The following is a 24,076-nucleotide window of genomic DNA, read 5'->3' as shown; positions in this document are numbered from 1 at the left end:
TAGATAAAAGACTTCTTATTAATGAGTTAAAAAAAAAGATGAACTTATAGAAAAATGGGAAGTACAATAAATACACCAAGAATTACAAAAGACCAACAAACACATCAAAACAAAGTTCCACCCCAGTGGTAATCAAAGAAATGGGAAGTGAAAGAATGAAGAATCGATTTTTATATCAAGTTGGAAATTCTCTTTTTAATGCTAAAACTGGCAGAGGTGCATGGAAAGAGAGCTCATATGCCACTGGTGGGAATGGAAACTGGTACCATCTCAATAGAGATAATTTGGCAAAATATATTAGGTCTTAAAGTCGTGGGCTGAGTTGTAGCTTGTAGGCACTGGATCTCAATCTGTCCTATATATAACACCCAGCATGTAGCTCAGAGGATCCTCCAAGTCATTGGAATGTTGTAACAATGCCTATACTATTTAACCTAGTAATCCTACTGTTAGAATTTTCTGATAGAGAAGGAATTTCCCAGAGACAGAAAAAAACAAACTGAATTCTTTTGTCACCTGTAAAAAAAAAATCCCCTGAAATGTTGTTGGAAAACACAATTTTTCTTTTGATGGACACTGAGGCTTAACAAATTAGCAAATTATGGCCAATGATGGTACTTCCACATGGTGGACATTATACAGACAGCAGATAATTGAAAGTGAAAATATGTAACAATGTGGAAAAATCCTTATGCTATATGCAAGTGGAAAAAAACACAGGATATTAAAACTTAAAATACAATCATACATGAATGCTAAAATATGCATATAAATAAGATTAAGAAGGGAAATTGATAATCACTATGATCAAATGAATTATGAATGATTTTCCTATTTACCAAATTTCCTCAATTATCTATATTTTGCCTTATTTTGAAAAAACTAACTTTAATCTCTCAGACTATCAAACCGTTAACCATGTCATTTCTGCAAAATAAGATTACAGTAAACTTTTGTTTTAAGACCTTTCTTCTTGTAATGTTTGGAGGTTTTCCTGTAGAAATAAATAAATAACCCTGAAATCCAAGTGAAAAAATATTATCAGAGACTAGCACAGAGATTTCTGTACAATGATCACATTGTTACCATAATTATAAAAAAAAATTGGCAAATAAATATTTACGTCATATCAATATGATAGATTTCAAAACTGTTAGGAATCAAGTTTTCAAAGAATATTCATGAGAAAATACAATATGTTAAAACAGGAGACTACAAAACACTGAAACAAAAAATGTTCACATATATAAAGCATTCAATAAACAGAAACTATTCTTAATATACAGATATATACAAAAGACACACATAAAGGACAGAGGAAAACCCACCAAAACGTCAACACACTTATCTCTAGATCATTGAATGGGTTACTTTACTTTGTCCTTTATAGTCTTCTACATATTTCATTGTCCCTGCAATAAACATGAATTATTTTTACAGTCAGAAAAAAAGTTACTTAAAAACAAGAGATCTCGCTCATTGGTTTAAACACACACACACACATTTTTTTAAATGCCGTATCTAATGGATATGGTATTGGTCTCCCACTCAGAAGAAGATCGACGTGGCAAAGCGGACTGGACTGGGAGGCAGGAAACTTTGCTCTGCCACAGCCCACATGAGTAGGCCTACGAGACAGGGTATTTATCTGAAACAGGTGAAAAATTAGATAATATCCATGAGTCCTTCCAGCTCCAACGTTCTATGAAACCCTTGACTAAATGAGTTAATTAGTTCACATAAAGCATTTATAAAGGTATCTGCCACATAGTAGGCAGTTAATAGGTGCTCAATAGGGGTTAGGCATTAATACGTTTGACACTACAGCCTAAAGTCAAGGAAGGACAGGTTGGTGACCACCACACTCCTCTAGACATGGATTATCTGAGCTGTCAGTTTGTCTATGTCAAAGCAAACCTGGCCTTTCTAGTTTGAAAACAGAAGTAGACAATATGTAGACGAATGAGCTTAGTAGTGTTTCAAAAGAACTTCTTTTTTTTTTTTTTTACAAAAATAGGTGGTAGCCCAAATTCAGCCCATGGGTCATAGTTCGCTGACCTCCTGGACTCTTAAGTTGTACAGATGCTTCTACAAAAGCATAGTGTGTACTAATTTGTTAGTGATTTTAAGATGCTAAAAGGAACTATTTGAGTCCAGATGTGGCGGAAACTGGTATTATGGTGAAGGGAGATATAGATACGGATACAGTTATAGATATAGATACAGATATAGATACAGATAGATATAGACATATCCATCCTCGTTTTGCTAAAACTAACAGGGAGCTGGCTTCCTCCTCATCCCTTGTAAGGTTTCTTCCTGCTGCCACTTCCCTACATTTCAAGAATTAGATTCAAAGGAAGCCACGTGGGGTTTTTTAAAAGAATTTGAAACCACAATTCCTTCCAATAAGAGAAACACTTAAACGTACTCTTCTCTGAAGCCCTTCTTGACTTGTCTGTTGGCCCCAAGTAATGTACTCACCCAGGCTGCAGCAGCACACCTTTGGCAGCCTTGGGTCACTTAGCAGGAACGTGTCCTTGGATAAATCATCTGTTCTCTCCGTACTTCAATTTCCTCATTAAAAACTACAGACAATACTTTCTTGTGAAGGTTAAATAAATTAGCACAACTGCTTCAAACAGTGCCTGGTACGTGTTAAGTGCCAAATAAATGCGGTTTAAAATATTACCACAGAAATCTGCTCACGTATTTTATCTTCCAGCACTACCCTGGAAATGTCCTCCCATTTGGCGGGCTCCGACGTCACTCACTCTGTAGCCCCGCCCCTAAGTTGCGTACTATTAGGCCTGTAATGGATAGTAACTTCTTGTCATTAGACATCAACGTTTGCATAGCGCTATCATGTACATGCTGTCAATTGAACTTTGTAGATAAAAGAAGGCAGTGACAGTTCAACTTTATAGATCAGGAAACCGCCTCTGATCAAGAGACCTGGGGAATTATAACCCAAGTCTCGAGACTCCCTAGCTACTGCGCTTTACACTATTTGCCTTCTCCTAGTAAATCGGTCCCTTTAAAAATTTAAGCTGCAGGACTGGTTAGGGGGGAGCAACTGGTATCCAAACCGAAAACTCTGGCCCCCAGGATTTCCTTTCCGAACACGGGTCCTAGCTGTTGATCACTTATCCATCACTCATTCACTCATTCATTCATTCACTCCACCATTGCCTTAAGCGTGTCCTCTGTGCCAGACCCTGGTGAGTGAAGTGCTGAAGCTGCAAGCCTGTCCTGTCCTGCCGGGGTAGCCAGGAGTTCAGGGTCGCACGCGCAGGTAGCTATCCGGGGAGAAAGAGGCCCGGGAAGGCTTCCTTCATAAGCCTGTGCCCGCCGCCCCAGCCGAGATGCTGCCGGAGCCGTAGCTTTCCCCTCCCTGGGGCCCCGCCCGCTCACCGTGAGGTCCGGGGGTTCCCCGCGGGGAGGCGACCACGGTCCCACCGGTACATGAGAACCCAGGCTCATTCGCCCGGGCCGGAAGAGCAGTGGCGCAGCCGGTAGTGCGTCACCAACGGCGCCGCGGCTTCCGTCTCGCGCAGCCCTCAGCTGCCTCTCTAGGAATCGGGAGGAGCATCTCGATGGGGGTCCCAAAGACGATGACGCGGGCCTGGTTTCTCTCCACGCCCAGAGGCGTTCATGATACCCCATGAAAGACCGCCTTGGGCCTGAACACAGTGACCACCTCATGCCTCGGGAAAACTGTAGATGGGGGAGTTACAGTTGGAAAGAGTGCTGAGTAGGAGTCAGAATGGGCCATTTTAGCAAGGACTAGTATATTCCATCAGCTGAAAATAGCTCCTGATTAAGAACCTTGACCTCAACACTGGGCTCTGACCAGGGGGCTGGATGGTGGTTCACAAGAGAGGTGCTTGAAAAGAGATGAAAAGAACAGAGTTACAGCACCCGTCTTTACACAACTCAATCCATGGCATCAGTCACAAAGAGTATATATACATTAAATCAATGTGTTCCTGAATTGAATTCCTTTTGAATTAAAGATTGCCCTTGATAAAAGGTCATTGACAAGTCTCTCCTCACTGACTTGTCTGCAGGCTATTCAGAATTCCCTGCTGTCCAGCTCCCCTCTAGTCTGGCTTCCCCAATGCCCAGCCCTCTGGAATCTCGCCCTGGAGTTTTCCAAAGAATTCTCTTTCCAGATTCGTTTGCTTCTTTTCAATTTTGGTAACAATATCTGAACAAGGCATAGGAGATCAAAATAAATAATATGTAGCAAAAATGAAAACAGAATCATCTTTATATTCTAGATGGGAAACGAGACTATATTGAGATTTGAGGAAACCCAATGAACAACTCCCTTTAAAGAAGCAACAGGGGGAGCGTATAGCTCAAGGTGGTAGACCGCATGCTTAGCATGCATGAAGCCCTGGGCTCAGTCCCAGCACCCTCTCTAAGAATAAGTAAACCGAATTACCCCCCCCCACACACACACACAAAAAGCAGCAGCAGCAACATAGCACTGGGGCCAAGAATGTGGTATCTGGGGCCAGACTGCCAGAGGTCAAATGCTGCCTCTGCCACAGCAGTTACTTGACTTCTCTGTGCCTCAGTTTTCCCATCTGTAGAATGGGTTAATGCTAGTACCTTTTTCATGATGATGTTTTTAGAATTTAAAAAATTAATGGGCAGTGCATTACAGAAACAGCCTCTGGTTCAGTTATTGCCTGTAAGAGGGCCAATATGTCCTTAGGGTGTTTCATTTATTTATTTCCTGAGGTTAAGAGACTTCTCTTCCAAATTTCCCCATGAGCATGGACCACCATAAATGCATATTTAGAGTCCGTGTGAATATTAACCCTTCTTCCTTTTGATATTTGGAGGGCCCGGGTTAGTGCTATAAGTTCAGCCTTTTGGGCAGAGGTGAGTGGGGGGAGTGCAAAAGCCTCTGTCATCTGGAACTCAGTGGTTACCACGTTACCAGCTTTACATTGTCCATTTTTTATGTAGCTGCTCTTGTCTGTAAATAGTTTCCAGTCAGGTTCCGGGAGAGGCTTGTCCTTTAAATTTAATCTGCTTGAATAAACAGTTTCTAGTTTCTAGGCAGTCATGATTTAATTTGTTGTTTTCAGGTTCTGCAGTGTATGTCGGTAGCAGGGTGGCTGGGTTTAAAGTCGTCACTGTTCTTAAAGTGATGGTTAGGTTATCTAGTAAAGTTGCTTGATATTTTCCCATTCTTCCTGTGGGGAGCCAATATCCCCTTTCTGCTGTAGTAACACAGTGATCTGATGAGGCACGTAGATTACTATGGTCTGTCTAGGGTGAACTTTTCCACTTCCTGCAGCAAGTCACAGGGGCTGCAACTGCTTGAAAGCATGGGGGCCATCCTTTCGCTGTATTGTCCAGTTGCTTGGACAGATGTGCAACTGGGCGAGGGATAGTCCGAAGCATCTGGATTAAGACACCCAGTACTATCCTCTGCTGCTCATGCACCTATAGCTTGAATTCCTCTTTTAGGTCTGGCAACCCCAACACTGGAGCTGAGAGCAATCGAGTCTTAAGAGTGGTGAACACCTGCTGCCATTCCCCCGTCCATACCAAAGGTTCTGTGTCTGTGCCTTTTAGAGCGTCGTAAAGGGGTTTGGCTATCAGTCCAAACTAAGGTATCAAAATTCTACAAAATCTGGCCATTGGCAAGAAGCCCCGCAACTGTTTTTTGTTAGGTGCAGACTGCCATCTTGTGGTCATATAAGAGATCGCGTGTTCCGTAATCAATCCGAAATAAGGTATCCAAACCCTACATAATCCGAGCCCTCTCAAGAAGCCCTGCAACTTTTTTTTGTTAGGTGCAGACTTCCATTCTGTGGTCGTGTAAGAGACTGCAAGTTTCTTAGGCTACCTGGAACCCATCTGATATAAGGTATCCCAACCGCACAAAATCCGACCCCTCTCAAGAAGCCCTGCAGCTTTTTTTGTTAGGTGCAGGCTGCCATCTTGTGGTCGTGTAAGAGATTGCGCGTTCCGGAATCCATCCGAAATAAGGAATCGAAACCCTGGAAAATCCGGCCATTCTCAAGAAGCCCTGCAACTGTTTTTTGTTAGGTGCAGACTGCCATCTTGTGGTCGTGTAAGAAACTGCAAGTTCCTTAGGCTATCCAGAATCCTACATAGGTTACTTGCTTCTAGCAAACTTGGGCTTTATTGGGGAAAACTTTACATCGACACCAAGCCAAGTGATTAAGCAGTTACTGTGTTTTCCTTACAATAATCAAGGGCTGAGCTTGTAATTAACAAATCATCCACATATTTTAAGAGGACTCTTTGATTCAGGTGTAGATTTCTAAGATCTAGAGTCAATATTTCATTAAAGATGGTTGTACCCAAGGCTCTTGGGTGGCAATTGTTACGGGGGTCTTTAACATGCTAAGAGCCCCAGGCCCCATCAACCATTACCTTCCTCATCTATGGTTCCTTGGGTGATCAGTACATTGGAAGGTGCTCGTTCTTCCTTTTCTTTCTTTGATTTTAGTTTGGTGCAATCCTCTCTGCAGTGTCCCTCCTCTTTGCAGTAGACACACTGATTAATAGTCACGGCTGGCTTTTTCTTATCTCCCTCTTGCCCTTTGGGCTTTCATTGACTAAAGGCCCCTGGGTGAGTTGCTATTATGGTGTTAACTGGCTTTCTGTTTCTCTCTTCTCTAGCATTATAAACCATAAAGGCAATGTCCAATAATTCTCTGGGGCTTTTGGCTACTGCTCCTTCAATCTTGTTTAATTTATGCTTTATACCACCTGAGCTCTGGCTGATGGAAGTCACAGTTACCACGCGTGCATCTTCAGGATCATCAGGATTACGGTGCTGCACTTTCCATAAGCCTGAAGGATCTGTTCCAGAAAAGTGGACGGGCTTTCTGTTGGTTCCTGTTTCAGGGCTTGCACCTTGTCAAAGGTAGTCTGTTTTGGGAAGCCCTTTCTGAGGCTAGCTAGGACGTATTGTCTATCGTGGGCATTTGTGTGTTTCCTTGGTTTAGACGTTGGGCCTCCTTCTGAGTGGCCCCTGAAACCATTCTTTTTCTTAGTCATTGGTGGATAACTATAATTTGACCAGACATTCAAAATCCTACCCAATGGGCTATTGGATGGAATAGATGGCACGCCCCTCAAAGTAACTTACTTCAAATACGAGAATACAAATTTCATATTGTAATGTCATAACTTTGTCAGCAGATGGCAGCAGAGACTTACAAATGTCAGGTTAGGCCATATACAAAAAACAAAAAACAAAAAACAAAAAACAAAAAAACCCAGATTCAGGTTTTACTTCCGCTTCCAAGTTTTCTTAGCCCGAAATCTCCGTAACAGGTGGGTACCCGTTGTGCTTCAGATTCGGATGGGAGTTCCCCACCTGTCCAACTAGAGAACTCCCAATGGGAGGTCAAGGGGCCTCGGTCGTCACGGGGAACTTACCCTAGGCCTGCCCATTGGATGTGACGTTTCAGAAGAAACAGAGCCATCTTTTCTCCCTCCAAGGAGTCAGGGCAACTGTGGTCCGCTGATGGGTGGAAGGGCAGAGGACGAAAGGATCCCCAGAGCAAAACTGGCCCTGGCAGCTGCTGGGCTCCATTCTCCATCATCCCTCCCGTCAGCATGGAAGGGCAGTCGTTTGAGTCTTGTTGGCCCAGCAACACGGTGGAACCTGAAGCTCCTCTTAGAAGAGGGTGGTCTCACACCTCACATTGGGTGCCATAAATTTGTTGCCAAAAGACTGGCCACCGTCCTTGATGAGCCAAACTGAAACACAGAGACAGGGTCTTAGAGCTTAGAAGAAAGAGGCAGCTTTATTGCTTCGCCAGGCACCAGGGACTCACAGCAGGCTGGTGCCTTCAAAACTGTGAGCCCATCTTGGGGCTGGGGCAGGGTGATTACATAGCCATGGCTCAAACAGTAATGCATCGATAACAATCAGCTAAATAATTTTCTTGTCATAAGACTTAGAGTGGTCTCATGATGTCTCCAGGTGACCAATTTGACAGAGGCTAGTGGCTGTCACTCTTTCAATCTCTTTATCTTGTAAGAGCCCATGGCCTGGTCTTCTTGGTAATTCAGGCTATTTTGTAAGGTTACAGTCCTGTGACCTTCTCCCTGGAGCACAACTCAGAAACCAAGTATGATTATTACTCTTGATTACTGGAATAACGCAGGGACAGTAAAATTAATAGCTTCATTTTAGCAACAGTCCTGGGGCCGTGAATAGCAACTGGTCAGTCAGGTTAGTTGACCAGTTTAAGAGCAAGCGTAAGAGTGAGCAATCTGTTAGCCTAAGTGTGGCCATTTTATTAATTCTCCTTCAAAAGGACTAACTATAAACTGGGGGAAATATCTGCAATACATATAGCGGCTGGGAAGAGTAATTTCTTTAGTACAGAACTGGTAGAAATAAATTCTTAAGAGGGTCAACAACCCAACAGAAAGACTGCTTAAAGAACATGAACAAGCAATTCACACAAAAAGGAAATACACATGGCTTTTGAACACAAGACGTGATATATAGTTTCACTCATAACTGAATGCAAATTAAAACATGAGAGCATTTTTCCTTTACCAGGTCAGAAAAGACAAAGTGTAGTTTTATGGAGGATTCGGGGAAATGGGCATTTTCATACACATACTGGGAAATTGCATTTGCAATTTCTATCCAAATATCAAATGCACCTACCCGGTATCAATTTATCCTGCAGACAAAGTTGTACACATATCAGGGACAGTGTGCTGGAATATTCAGCAAGGCATTGGAACAGCAAAAGATAGAAAAGAACCTGCGTGGCCACCAACAGGGCACTTGCCACATGAATCATGGTACATCCATACAATAGAATATCACACAGCAGTGGAAAAAAAGAATGAGATAGATCTTACAGGCTAAACATGAACCATCTCCAAGACGCACTAAGTGAAAAATAAAAGTATAGACAGTGTGTATCCTAAGCTCATGTGTGTTGTGTGTTTTAAAGGGGAATGCGTGATTGTAAATGCATGTCTGGAAGAACCCTCAAGGCATTGACAACAGTTATCTCTGGGAAGCTCCTATCTGGGGTAGTCTGGAAGAGAGAGGACCTCTTCACTGTTTGCTTCGGTACCACTGAAATTTTTAACCACAGGCAAGCACTCTTCTAATTTAACAACACACTTTTAAGGGCGAGAGCATAGTAGAGTGTACACTTAGCATGCATGAGGTCCAGGGTTCAATCCCAGAACCTCCATTAAAAATAAGTAAATAAATAAACCTAATTACCTTGCCCCTCCTGAAAAGAATAAAAATAAATGGAATGATAAAATAAGTAAATAAATAGTCCTTTAAAAAAGTGAACCTAGAGCTTAGTGCCAGGTTTAAAAAAAAAAAAAGCACTTTCAGATGAGGAGAGGGGTTCCTGGGGCACACTGGGGAAGGAGCTCGAGCTTTGGCCTCAGTTATTCTAATCCTGACTGTGACTGCTGACTTTGAAAATGAAGATAAGAGAGCTTTCCGCCTTGGGCAAGAATTAAATGAGATAAAAAACATCTGGCGCTCATCATGGTGTCTGGCACACAGGAACTCCTCAACCAGGGAGCAGTTACAGCCTTGCTACTGGCCCAGCAGGCGAACTTGGGGAGCCAGCCTGGTAGCCGGCCTCCCCCGCCCCCTTTCCAACACTGCAGGAGTGCCAGCCACAGAGCAGGCCCAGGGAGGCCCAGAGAGGCCCAGAGAGGCCTGGGCCAGGCCCCCTTTGTCACAGGGCAGGTCTCGCAGGGTTTGGAAGCCTGAGTTTCTGGCTTGGGAATTTGCTGCCTGATTTTCCCTGCCCCGAAGGCCTGGTCATTCCTGGCCCTTCTCTTACCCAGCCCTTCTCCTCTGGCCGCTGCCCATGCCGGAGTCAGAATCCCACGGTCTTTCTTGGACTCTGATGAAAGCTGTCTGTATGGTCGCGAGGATCCTTTCTCCCCTGACCAGCTGAGCCGCCACACTCCAGCCACAACTCTGTCACCAGCACTGGGGTTACATATATTTCTCAGCTGAATTTCTCTGCCTGGCATTTGGGCCTTGCTAACTGGGTGCTTTATTTCCCCAGACCCTTCTTCTGCTGCCCCAACCCCCCGACCCTTCCACACTCCACAAGAAAAGTCATACCATTCCGAACAAGCCATGATCTCTTTCTTTTATTAACTCTTCCCTTCCTGATCATAAAAGTAATTGAGGCTCATTGTAGAAAATGGAGATAATGCAAGAAAATGGAACCACTATTAACACCTGATGTACTTATTTCCTGCCCGTCTCTTCTGTGCATGTGCATTTAAGGAAACCGGGCTCTCTGCACACACCACTGCATTTTGTATTTTGCATTTTTCATTTAATAGTATTGTGAACATTTTATCATATCACTAAATATTCTTTAAATTATGATTTTTAGTGGGTGCCTAATATTCCATCAACTGTGGTGTAATCATTCCTCTATTGTTAGTCACTGGGGGCTGTTTCCATTTTTTGGTAAAATATTAACATTGACTAGTATATAAATTGTCGTCAAAAATACTCATTTTTAGGAGTGCTTTCTAGAAGTGGTGCCACTGTGTCAAAGGACATCAACATTCTTTTTAAAATCGTTTAGCTTCCCCTGAAACAATAATGGATTAAAATGGTTTAAAACACATAAATAACAGTGAAGGCTTAAAGGGAACAAATTTCTAGAAGATGGAAAATGGATGAAATGGTAACTGAGAAAGCTGGGTGGAGGGAGGAACAGACTGAAACACCCGCTGAGGGCAACACAGTGGAAGGAGGGAGCTGAACTACCTCCCAAACTCCAGCCGACCTGGGACCCGGAAACCCCAGGTGCGATGAGGGAGCAAGGGGGGCTAAAAATAGGGCAGTAACTGCAAGCCTGTCATAGCACTTGATTCCCGTCACCCCCCCCCCCCCGGAGAAGCACCTACATCATCCAAACCCCAGACAAAAACATCAGAGAATCTTTTGCTCAAAAAATACAAGCGCCCCAGCCAAACGATCTCTGCATTCTGGCATTGAGAGGTCTCCAGGCAAACAGCCCGCTCACCACCAACCCACTCCAGAGGGAAGCCTTTTACTGAGCCAATCCCAACGCCTCCCCCACACCCCGGTATACATATATGCACGCATGTATCTGTGAGTGTGCGTGTGTCAGTAACGATCACAACACATTTGAGGCAAGTCTCTAAAGAGAGAAACAAGATAAACCAAGAGAAAAAAGGACCCAGGCCAGGGGAATGAAGGTGATATGACAATTCAGGTGACAGAAGAGACTTTTAGGAAAACCCTTACAATAGTCAGGTTGGAGAGATGTCTCTAAAATGAGGATAGTGTGCCATAGACAACAAACAAACTGAAAACAAGAAAAGGCTCTTAGAAATTAAACTGCCAACATAAAAAATTCACTGGAGAGGTTGAAAAATAACCAGGGAACTCTCCCAGAAAATGGCATGAGATGAGGAAATGGAAGTAACAGAGAAAGTAACTGAGGATCAAACCAGAAGGCCCAACGTTTAACTGACAAGAATTCCAGAAAAAGCAAAAATAGAAAAAAAAAAAAAGGGTAAGTGTCACATAACAACAAGAACATTTCCAAGAGTAGAAGTACCTGAGTTGCTGGACTGGAAAATCCCACTGAGCACACTGGGGAAGAGAGTGCACCAAGGGTAAAGAGGGGACTTTAAAAGCTTCCAAGGGGTGGGGAAGCAGAGCGCAGTAATGTAAATTCTATTTATGGATCGTCAAAGAAATCAGAATCAGACTGGAATCAGACATCTCATTAGCAACGGTGGATGCTGCAAGTCAGTGAAGCAAGGTCTACCAACTTTGGGGGAAATTTTTCAACCTAGAATTCCAGAGCCAATCAAACTACCAGTCAGGTGTGAGGGCAGAGAAAGTTGATTTAGACATAAGCACTCGAAACTTTTGCCTTCCACGTACTCTTTCTTGGGAAGTGACTTGAAGTGCTGCAGTGAAACGAGAGAGTAAACAGACAAAGAGGAAGCCAGGGAATTTAGGACGCACTGGAGCACAGCGTTAACGACTGAAAGGCAGGCAGAAAGAACCTCAAGGACAGACTGGAGCAGGAGGCTGCAGGTCTCTGGAAGGGAAACAGACAGGAAAAAGGGGACTCAAGGAGTATCCAACTGGATGGAGAATTTGCAAATAACTGAGGCTGCGTTAAAAGCAACAGGTACAAGGGGAAAAGAAAGACAACTGGAAACTTCAGTAAAAACAAAATACCGCTCCAAAAAGGATACGTAATCGCAATAAACCACTTGGATCTGCAGTGAACATTTACACAGTCGTAATAACATTCGTGCTGTTTATTTCAACTTTCAGAACAAGTCGATAAACAAAGCATCAAACACTGGTTACAGGGCAGAATGCAGGAATGATTAGACTGGACACTGTCAGAGGCAGAGGTGGAAAAGGGGAGGAGACAGAAGGAGAGTGCGCCCCACAGTCTACAAACGGAGAACTGAGACACGGCTTATAGTTAACACAGCAAAACTAAATTTGTAATTATAATAAATAATTTATTTTTCCTGATGATAAAATTTTTTTGCCTTATAAAAAATATGGAAATTACTTTTAAAAAAACACTTAATCACCCACAATTCCAGTATCCCTAGGACCTGGGTTTGAGCCCAAGCTCTGCAGTTTACCATTTGTATGGCTGTGAACAAGTCACTTGACCATTTATAACATTTGCTTATATTTCCTTCAGGTAATTTATCTATATACTTTTTAAATAGTATATAGTATATGTAACAACATTATATGAGAACTGTAGTATATACACAATTCTGAATCCAGGTTTTTTTTCACTTTAAAGCATAAAGTAAAACTCTGGATACACAGATCACACGCGTCTGTACTTCCAAACATACGTCTTGGCCACAGGGCAGTCAGATGTTTCCCAGAGATGGGCTTGAGCCAAATCTTAACAAAACCAAAAGTCAGGCAAAGCAGCCGGGCTGCGTGGGGAGTGGTGGCGAGGCATCACAGGCACCAGGGACGCTGTGAGCGAAGGCACAGAGACGAGCCAGCGCAGGCCCCCAGCTGCGGGGAAAGCTGCGAGGGAAGGAAAGCCAGGAGGCTGGAAAGAGACCGTGAAGAGCTTAGCAGATCGTGTTAAGGAATCCAGACAGTTGTCCTGTAAGAGACATGAGAAGAGGGTATGGTAGACCTTGTTTGCTCTGGCACCCCAGGATCTAGAACCATGTTTGCCGCAGAGGGAGTACACAATCGCTGTTTCTGTAATCGATGCACCATACCTGGGAAGCCAGAAATGCCTCCTGGGTCTCTGAGTGCTGGATAATGCCGTCCGTGCTGAGGGAGGGAATCCCGGAGAAGCAAGGTTTAAAAGGTTAGGAGTCTGAGCAACATCTTTAGAGATTCCATAGACTGACCTCGTTTTTTAAGTCACGATTTTGCAGCAGTGCAGGCAAGCGGCAGTGCAGCCCCAGGCGGCGGGTGCGGCTCCACAGGCTCCGTGCAGCGGCCTCAGGGAGCGTATACGCCCCCACAAACGAGCACGGATCTGCCCGAGCACCGTGCTTCTCCTGAAGGGGACCCACCACCTCCATCAGACTCTCAGAGGGGCTGCGACCCCAGGAAGATCAGGCACACAAGTGGAGAAGTGACAGAAGCGGGGGAAGGACGACTGCCGAGGGAAGGGAGGGGACCCAGAGCAGAGGAACGACCAGCCTCCTGAGGAGTCCACGGCCAGCTGTGTTGGGTGGGGGTGTTGATGGCAAACCTCTCCCCCATGCTCCCAAAACACCTACACGTGATTTCATCATCACCTTCACACCCTTGTGCTCCACTTAACACACCTCTGTTGGTCTCATTCGAGGGTAAAAACAGACTTCTTGGTTCTGTCCGTAATGTAGCTTCAAGTCTGATAGCTCTTGGTGACTTAAGAAGATGGGGCTTCAGAGTTCCCATCCATTTCTAGCCAGCCCAGCCCAGAAAGAAGGGAGGTGACCCCAAAGAAAAGGAAAACCTAAGCCAAATCTGACAACAAGGGGTAGCTGCTCCTCTCCCATCAGAAGCCCTACAGAAACACGTGGGTGGTAATTTATTTTGAGGGCTGAGATGGAATTGCGAGAGAGAGCTGTTATGAGTTGGAGAAGGATCTGACCTGTCTAACCATCTACTAGGCTCCCATGATTTGTGCAGGACAGGGGTCCTGAAGCTGGGTGCAGATTTGCAGAAACCCAGATATGGAGATGAAATACAAGCAGAAATGTAAAAAGCCACTTTGTTGAATGAGGAAAATAAGAGCATGTTATGTAGAACTTGGTTTGCTTATATAAATAAAATGTTTGGTATATTCACCTAAAATACAAATAAAGTAAGTTAGGTTACAGAGTCCTAGCAGCCAAGCATCGTGAGCAGCAAAGGAGGATGCAGAGCAGCCAATACCGAACCTGCCCCGATACCCCACACACCCGGATCTTTACACTGGAGGCCCCCAGCCTCTGGTCACACACATTTGCGGCCCGCAGGTTTCAGACTGCAGTGGCTCCGTAAGCTGGACGCACACTGGGTCTTCTACAGATTTAAAAAAACACTGGGGCCTGGGAATGGAAAAATTTTCAAGTGTCCTAGATGACTCTAACATGCAGCCAAGGTTAAAAAGCCACTGCTTTACTGCAAGGTTGGGTCAGTGATGCCCAAACCCCGCTTTCCATCATAATCACCTGGCTCTTCTGAACTCCCTATGAATGGAAATCTTCAGCCAGGAGATCGCCACCATCCATGGCTGAGTATTCCATTATGTGGATGAGTATACAACATGAAGCTTGAACAGTTTAACCGTCTTAATGGTCACAGGTCCTAGCTGATACGTTTCAGGAAAGCATGGGCCAAGGTCACAGATCCCAAATCTTCAGACCTGCTCTCCCTCTCTTCTGAGCCTCCTGACCACACAGGGGGAAACCTAACTTGTTACACTAATCTCAGAAGAGACATGTGGTGTTATCTTTGGGCCCCTCCACTCCCAGTCAGGGGGACAGGAAGAGTCACGACCAGGGTCTGTGAGGGCGTGAGCATTTTCCATTCTTACTTTTGAATCCTGACTTTTCTGTATGTCCACATGATTTGGAGTGAAAATGGGAAAAGAAGTCACATACGTTTTGATGAAAGGCTATGGTTAAAGGGGAAAAAAGGTGACGAAGCTTTCTTGTGTATGCCTTCTGTATGTGAAAGTGCTCTGTAAACTACACAACACCATGTTAATTAACAGTCTTGTAGAAATGAGACAATAAATGCATGGACTTGTTATGCACAACTGCCTTCACCAGACACCACGTTACAATAAACACTTACATGACGAGAGCCGAGTGGAGACAGACCCAGAAATCAGGAGACTCAAACCCCAGTCTTAGGTTTGCTGCTTGCTGGTCACACTGCCTAAGGCACACCCCAGAATCTGTCACCTCAGCTTCCTCACCTAAAAACGAGACTGTATACCCCTTTCTCAGGCTCTCCCATGGATCCGGCACAGAGGGTGGTGGGACACGGCATGAACATGGCAGAACAAAGGGAACCTGGTTTAGGACCTGGGTCTGAGTACAGGCTGTCACTTCCTCCTCGGTCCTGTGTTAAATGACCTCTCTCTGGTAAAAAGGGCAAACACCTCTTCCACCGTTACAGGGATTAGGGAAACGATCTATGTGAAAGCAGGAGGTAAGTGCCGGGAACCACGACTCCACACGTGAAGGCGCACAGACCAGGAACCCAGTTCTGTATAAATACAAGGCAGTGTCATTCCACAACTCAACCTATTGCATAGTTTTAGAAACTGTTTTTCCGGGAGTAAAGGCTCAATGGTAACACAGGTATCTTACCTCAGCCACTTTCTTCATCCTTCTAAAAGTTTTCATATTTCAATACCTCTGAACTTTAAAAAAAAAACAACAAAGACCTTAGGACTCCCAGCCTGCCTCCTCCCTCGCCTTTCATCTCCCTCTTCGGTCCTCTCAGAAGCAGATGGGCTCCACCACTCCTTCTGAAGCCCATCCAGAAAGTGACAGTGACACCCAAGCTGCGCCCTCCCGGCTGGGCTGGCGCCGGACGAGAGCAGAGACAACGTGGGCATGCCTCCAGGGAGCTTTATTCTCAGACTCCCCTGTCTGGGAGGGGGCTGTTAGCAGCCTCTCATAAGAATGGGATGCAACGGCAACTGGGCGTAAGTCACTAGAAGTTGTTGATCTTGGCAATGGGGCACAGCCCAGAGGCATTAGCGGCCCCAGCGTGCTGTCTCCATCAGTCCTCACGTGCTCGGGCAGGCAGCAGGAAACGGTCAGAAGAGAATCGTCCGAGGTCCCAAGAACTTTACCACACCAACGGTCACAAGGTCCGGGCAATGAGAGGAACGGCTGTTTTCTACTTCCATCCATTTTAGAAGCAGAAGACTGTAGGGTTTTGTTTTGTTTTTTTAATTACCTAGGGAATGGAAAGCTTATAAATGTTCATAGGTGAGTTGTTGGTGAATTGCTACCCGAAGTGGTTTCCGTAACTAGTCACTGCTTAAGCCCCAACACTGGAACACAAGGTTCAAAGCTCTGGATCCATCAGGCTGACCCACACCAGGAACCTGCCCGTCGCTCAAAGACATTACCAGAACTTTACAAAACAAAATTAAGTGAAAAATACCTTTATCGCTGAGCTCTGTATGACCATTTCTAAGAAAGCCACGTTCCACCTCAGACCACGTGACCACCGAGGGCACAGTTAAGAACCAAATCCTTGCCGCGAGGCCTTCGTTTTCATTTTCTGTAGCTGAGATGCTTGCCTTGTGCTTTGTGCCGCACTCCTGAAAACTGCTACGTTTACGGACACAGCTGGCCTCATCTTCGCAAAGGCGGAAGGAAACGGCAAAGCGGTGTCTGACCGGCGGCGGGGCAGGCTCCGATCGGCGCCTGGGCGTCTTCCTCGGCCTCTACGTGCTCTCGACAAGGTGGGTCCTGTGGTGCCGCATGAGGTGCGAGTTGGAGATGAAGGCCGCGCCGCACCTGGCGCACTCGTAGGGCTTCTCCCCGGTGTGGGTCCTCTGGTGCACGGTCAGGCTCGACCTCTGCCGGAAGGCCTTGCCGCACTCGCTGCACGTGTACGGTTTCTCCCCGTTGTGGATCCGCTGGTGAATGAGCAGGTACGAGCTGCAGGTGAAGGCCTTGCCGCACTCGTTACACACGTAAGGGAGGTCCCCACTGTGAATCCGCTGGTGCACGATGAGGCAAGAGAGCTGACTGAAGGCTTTCCCGCACTCGCTGCAGTCGTAAGGTTTCTCCGCAGTGTGGATGCGCTGGTGCACAATCAGGTGTGAAAAACAGCTGAAGGCTTTTCCGCACTCCTTGCACTCGTACGGCTTCTCGCCAGTATGGCTTCGCTGGTGCACGATGAGATTTGCACTCTGGGTGAAGGCCTTGCCGCAGTCATTACAGGCAAAGGGCTTCTCCCCTGTGTGGATCCTCTGGTGGACGATGAGGTTGGAGCTCCGAGTGAACGTTTTCCCACACTCGTTACATTCGTAGCATTTTTCAGTAATGTGGACTTTCTGGTGCCGAGCAAGCTGTGAGCTGTAACTGAAGGCTTTCTCGCATTCACTGCACTTGAAGTTCTTTTCTAAGGAGTGGATTTTTTGATGTACAGTCAGATTTGAACTCTGAGTGAAGGCTTTCCCACATTTGGCACAAACGTAAGGTTTCTGTCCTGTGTGGATTCGCTGGTGCACGACCAGGTTTGCGCTCTGGATGAAGGCCTTTCCACACTCGTGACATTCGAAGGGTTTCTCCCCTGTGTGGATTCGCTGATGCACTACGAGGTTTGCGCTCTGACTAAAGCCTTTCCCACACACGCTACATGTGAAAGGCTTCTGCCCAGGCTGGCTTTTCTGGTTCTTAACCGAGCCAGAACTAGGGCTGTAACTCTCCTCAGATCTGTGACATTTCTGGTCTTCCTCTTCTTTGATGTTTTCAGGTACTTGACAGTCCTTCACTGCCACTTGTCTGAAATCTTTCTTTTCCCTCTTTATTCTCTGCCTCTTTAACGTGTTCCCTTTTTCGCAGGCTTCTCCTAACTCAGGTCCTTGAAGCTCGACTTTCTGGATTCTTCCTGGTATTATGAAGGGTTTTTCTGCTTCATCACATATCTCGGTTTTTGGAACCAGTAACTGTGGGTTCTTGGTTTCAGCAGCTGAAACAACAGACAGTATATATAAATGTCAGAATTTTCTGGCCTGGAAAAAACACAGGATCACCCAGTCATAAAGGCCGGGGAGCATGTGACTTAGTGCCCCTGCAAAGCAGCTTCGTCAAAGGAAAGAACTCCTCAAATGTCACCTCTCTTCTGTGCCCTCCCTGCACCTGGAGCAGAACTCACTGACTCATGGCCTTTCCCGCACACCCACCTACTTCTATTAGACATTTAACCCACTGCTTCAGGACAGGGACATCACCTCCAGGCAGATCTCCTCCTATCCCCAATGGCTAATCTCACAATAAAAACTGGTTCTGAAGGACACCAGTCTCCCCCAGGCTTGCCTTCTTACCTCAGCCACCTAGTGTGGAATTGCTTACAACCCACCACTGATTAGGGGCATTCCTTTCCTGTGAAAGAAGATCTAGGAGACTTAGGCTTTTGTGTATGGATACCAAAGAAAAGACAAGCGTGGACAGAAGGGGGTCTCACTGGATGCCAAGAGGGCCTCAGCAGCCCAAAGCATCCAGAACACTGAGAGATTGTGCAGCACAGACGTTAAGAACATGGATTCTGGAGCCAGACTGCCTGGTTTCAAGCCCCTGCTCTGCCACTTACCCGCTGTGTGATGTTGGGCTAGTAACTTAACTTCTCTGTGCCTCAGTTTCCTCATCTCTAAAACAGGGACGATAACAGTCTCTACCTCACAAGCCCATGAGAGGACTAGCTGACTTACTCTATGTCAGTTGCTGAGAACAGCCACGGGGCACAGCAAGTGGCTCTGAGTGTCTGCAGCGACTTTCAGCCTGACCAGTGGAGCCATGGGTCAAAGACGGGAAGATGAACCTTAGGAGATGGAAGCTGCAAGAGTGACAGACGGCAGCACTACAAAGGACTAAAGAAGGACAGGAACAGAGTACACAGCTTACCCTCTGTGCCAAGGAAAGCTGATCTTTTTGAGCTAAGTTTGAGACACAGCACAACCCACTCCATAAAGCCTAAAAACATCGTAAGAGCACCAAAACAGCCTGAAGTTTTAGAACTCTGACTAGTCTCTGGCTGCTCCACACTGCCTCAGAACCCTACTGGTATCAACAAGTGGTCCTGCCGTCAGTAACATCATAATTCTTTATGTCCCACCCCCACCACCCTTGACCCCAGAGTGTGCACCCACACAGCCCAGCATTGGTAGTGAACCCTTGACAGGTGTTTCTGAATTAAAACTAAGCTCCGAAAAACTAGTCAGATAATACAGCAAGTGAAATGAGGGCCAGCAGGAGTGGGAGGCAAGCCTGCACAGGAGGGAGGGATTCCCACTGGTGGTGTGAGCGGTAAAGCTGTAAGCTGCAGGTCACGCGGCAACTGCATAGGGGAATCCAGCATCCAGACGTCCCACTGGCACAGGCCAGGGCAACTCTCCAGCCATTAAGACGAGTGGGTGCTACAGGAATGTCAGGTGGTACAAAGCAATACCGGGCAAGGAGAACGCCCCAGTCTGGTTGCTTGGCTAACGTTATGGCTACATGCAACTCCATCACAACCATTCAGAAAGAAGGCCGGCGTCAGAGAAGGGGAATGCCTGAGCACTGGGTACAGCAGAGCCCTGAATGTGACAAAAACAAAAAAACCCGAAAGGCAAATCTTTCTCTGGTTATTTTCATTCTTATTGCTCTGATTTTTTAATCTCTTCCATTTTTCTGCCTGTAGTATAACTGCTCTTCTGTCTTCTTTCTTATCTTACTTCCTCCCTGTTACCTCTTTCCCCTACTGCCTCTTCACACTTCCTTTCCTGGTTGTTATGTAAAAACACCTTTTGTGTATGCAATATTCTGAATTTTTCTAGATGTATAAAGGAAATTTTAAAAATTGTCTAAAAACTTGATTTTAAATGAATACACTTTGATAAATTCAATATTAATTAATACATATGAAAGTGCAAATAAAACTCAGACATTAACCCAGTAACCCATCAAAATTTCCCAAAGACTTTCATGTATATTATACAATTTTATCATCAAGATGAAACTATTCTCATTCACTTGCATGGGAGCTAAAAAAGAGCAAGGCTGTTCTCATTCCCTGCTGTATCCCTGGCACCTTTCACACTACCCAGAGCACAGGAAGCAGGCCCCCAACAAATCCTGTACTTTTGGAATGAATGCAGCCCAGTTTACAGAACAGGAATGGACGTCCAGAAAGAGAAAGGACTTGCTCAAGGTCAAAGAGCTGTCAGAGGCAGGGCAGCAGCTATACCTGAGTCTCCTTCTCAATGCTGGAGCTCGGTGTTCTAACCATTGCCTTCTATGACAGAAATGGCTGGCAGAGAGGTCAGCCCCGGCTGGGACCAGCAGAGAAAGAAAACAGTGGCCATTCCTGGTGGATGGGTGTAGATGTTGGACTTAAGGCTATTAATGACTGACTGATAAGGCAAGAAACAGAAAAGAAATGACATACAGGGGAATGCACCCGAAAGAATGGAACAGAAAGTGGGGAAAAGAAGCTGCTGAGAGTTTAAGGAATTAAAGAAGAGACAAGAAAATGAAAGGTGACGATCTTAACCATTCCCACAACACTGGTTTAAGAAAGTGCCTTGGTCCACAAATGCTTGAGGACTTGGCTAGGGAGGAGAGTGGGTTCGGAATATTCAGACACAGACCAGTACCGGGCAGACTCATAGCATGCGAGCACCTGGGGGCCTCGGCAGTCATCCAGGGGCTGCTTCCGCAGCACACACTCATGGCTGCCACACTGCTGACCCACAGATACATGTCACCCCTTCACAGGCAAGCTTCTGCCGCTGCCAGCCAGACATATCCTGAGGCCTAGCTTAGAGAGAACCAGGTGGTAAGCAGCCATCAGTATCCTCCACGAAGACCTAGCTTTGAATGTCATTATGGCTGACACAACTGCTCAAAATCTTTTTTTTTTAATTTAGGTATAGTTGATTCACAACATTGTGCTAGTTTCTGGTGCACAGCCTAATGACTCAGTTATACATACATATATATATATATATATATATATATTCTTTTTCATATTCTTTTTCAAAATCCTCTTGAATTTGCACAGAGATCTATGAAAACAGAACATTCCCAGTGCATTTCCTCAAAATCGCCACAAAAGGTGACACTTCCTACTTCAGGCAGCTTCTCCTGTAGGCTCACCAGCCTACAAGAAACATGAAGCATATGAAGAGGACATGTGTCTACATGCATGAACAGATAGGAAATTTGCTGAACAATCAACGTGATTAAAAGGTGAATTTGGAGTTCACCTGTGTCTGTCTGGTGTCTTGAGACCATGTGCAAAATAAACCATTTCCTGCGACGAATGCATGGGCATCTCTCAGCATTCTTCTCTACAGTGCTCCCTGACACTTTCAACACTTCAATACTCTCTGCTGCTCAGGCTAGCAGACCAGACCACCACAATCCAAAAAGATTTTGAGAAACCCCAAAGGTCAGATTCAGAACCAGGCGGTTGAACCTTACCTAGATAGGTCATGTTCCCATGAGTCTCCAGCAGCTCGCTCTTGGCCAGAGTCCCGGGTAATGGGAAGCTGCCCGCGGCTGAAGCAGCAGGTGCCTCCTGCACTGGTTTCAGGACCACAGCCATGTCCCAGAACATGTTCTGACCCTAGAGGTAAGCAGGCACAGGTGGGTTTATGAGGAGACTGTTGGTGGGAGGTAGTACGATTATGGCTCTGAGGATGAGAATATAAGCATCTATTCTTGGAAGTCATAAAATAAAAACGAAAGGAAGGAAGGAAGGAGGGAAGGAAGGAAAACACCAAACATAAAAAAAAAAAAAGAAAAGGAAGCCAGAGCCTTTCCTAATCCCCAAGGTGAGGTAGACAGAGAAGCAAGCCTGCTACCTTCTTCCCGATCACTATGATTTCATCTCACTGCTCACTCCAGCACCCAAACCTGACTTGCCAGTGAGTGCATCACAAGACAAGAGAGCACATGGGGAGGCTTCCAGAGTAGACTTTTCTAAGGTCTAAAAGATCAAAGATGCAAGGTTCTGATCATACTAGTACAGAGAGGCTTGGGGGAACCTCAGTCCTCAGCTGGCTAGCAATGGTAAGGTGTGTGTTTAAAAACATACAGCCTCACTACTGTATACAGCATGGTCTGCAGATCAGCAGACTCACCATCACCTGGGAGCTTATGAGAAATGCAGAATCTCAGACCATACCACAGACGTCCTGAATCAGAATCTGCATTTTAACCAGACCACCCCCTCACCATGATCCCCATGTACATTAAAGTTTGAGAAGTACAGGTTAGAGTTATCAGATCCTGCTTGGAATCACCTGAACAGTTTCTTAAAAATACAGATGTCTGGGTCCCACCCCCAGAGACTCTGATTCAATTAGAATGAGGTATGGCATGGGTATCATGATTTTATAAAAAGCTCCCCAGGTAATTCTGGGTACCACAGTTTGAGAAGCACTGGTTTACAGAAAGTACTGAATGTCACATCAATCAGAAGAGAATGTTTCAATAATATTGCAAAGGACTAGAGGCCAGAGCCTTTGCCAGGAAACAAGACTCCAGGTGTGGAAGCAGAGGGACAGAGTCCTCTCTGAAATCACTTGAGATCATTAGGTCCCTCCTCCCTCCTTCCTCCCAGACCTTTGTTTACCTTTTCGTCCTGTTCTGATACATCAAGGCCTGTCTGAGGACCCTCCTCAGGAGCCCAGACTTTGATATTCTCAGAGTGCCCTTGCTGGCTGGATGCCTGATCCACGAAGGTTTCCTCCTCTTCTTCCTTTTTCACTGTCACTGGGCCCCAAGGGGCCAGGGCCATGGCCTCTCTCAATTCTGCAGTCATCTTCTCTGCTCAGCAGGGGAACTCCTATAGCTGGGGGTTTCCCAGCAGAGGTCAAGCCCCATCTAATCTTTAAATCTCAAAAGCTTCTTCTTGAGTTCCTTCCAGGGCCAGCGTAAGTAATGTCTACTGAGAAATCAGAAAACACTGTTAGCAGTAGAACAGAGGTTTGCCTGGATGACACCGAGCCCATGGGGCCAATTTCAACAATGACCAGGCAGGAGCCACTACAGCACAGGGTCTGCTTTACTCCTTAATAGGATGAAAAGGATTGGACTATAAATAAGCAATTTACCCCCATAACAATCACATTACAAACAACTTTATATATTTATTGATTTTCACCTGATTACAAAGTTAATATAGTGAATTGTAAAAACTTTAAAAATACAGAAAATGATTAAGAAAAATCACCCCTGGTTCATCTCCAGAGATAACCACCGTATGTTGTAGAATTTAAGATAATTCTTTTAAGGGAAAACCTCCAACCAAACTGACAATTATGACTTAAACTTTGTAACAATGGGGATACATATTTTCAGTTATCACCATGTTTTGTTTTTTTTTTAAGAAGGGACATTACAACACAAAGAATTTTTTTTTCCATCACCAAGGACACACAGTAACATGAACAAATGAATCTCAAGAAAAAGACTGGGAGTCTAGACATCAACATGTTAGGAGTGGTTATCCCTGGGTGACATAATCACAGGTGGTATTGAGGTTCTTTTTGTTTCTTTGATTTTTACCCATTTCTTCCAAGTGTCCTGTGAGACCAAGTATTACTCTTAAGATTAAAACAAAAAGATCTCCCATGTTGCCATTCTTCACACATTGTTTTTAGTAGCCACACAATAACCTATGGTGTTAACTGTCATTCTCACTGAAAACAGTCAGTAAACATATGTCCTACATGCACAATACACATACCGAGTAATTAGTTATCAGTCTTTTCTCGGCATTTCCATATGTTTATGTACACCTTCACACATAATTGTTTATTTTTCCAAAGTATACATC

At 45.2% G+C, this 24,076-nt stretch overlaps 1 protein-coding gene across 4 annotated transcripts in view; it reads right to left on the bottom strand.

Moving 5' to 3' along the window:
• The window catches only part of LOC102535243 (zinc finger protein with KRAB and SCAN domains 7-like), a 99,378-nt gene that overhangs the window by 16,777 nt on the left and 58,525 nt on the right, over positions 1–24,076 (bottom strand). The window contains exons 2-4 of one of the 4 annotated variants that reach the window (XM_031686709.2): positions 22,871–23,185; positions 21,715–21,859; positions 15,293–18,220 (exon numbers count right to left, since the gene is read on the bottom strand). In XM_031686709.2, coding sequence (XP_031542569.1) covers positions 16,968–18,220; positions 21,715–21,859; positions 22,871–23,059 — 1,587 coding nt within the window. In that variant the 5' untranslated portion in view covers positions 23,060–23,185 and the 3' untranslated portion in view covers positions 15,293–16,967. Of the gene's footprint in view, positions 1–3,414; positions 18,221–21,714; positions 21,860–22,870; positions 23,186–24,076 lie in introns of those variants that run through there. The other 3 variants (XM_015236350.3, XM_006200702.4, XM_031686711.2) reach the window with 3 other exon arrangements.

Source organism: Vicugna pacos, chromosome 17, assembly GCF_048564905.1.
Source record: "Vicugna pacos chromosome 17, VicPac4, whole genome shotgun sequence".
Lineage (NCBI taxonomy): Eukaryota > Metazoa > Chordata > Mammalia > Artiodactyla > Camelidae > Vicugna > Vicugna pacos.
The sequence above is the reverse complement of the archived record's forward strand: the minus strand, read 5'-3'. Positions and strand labels throughout refer to the sequence as shown.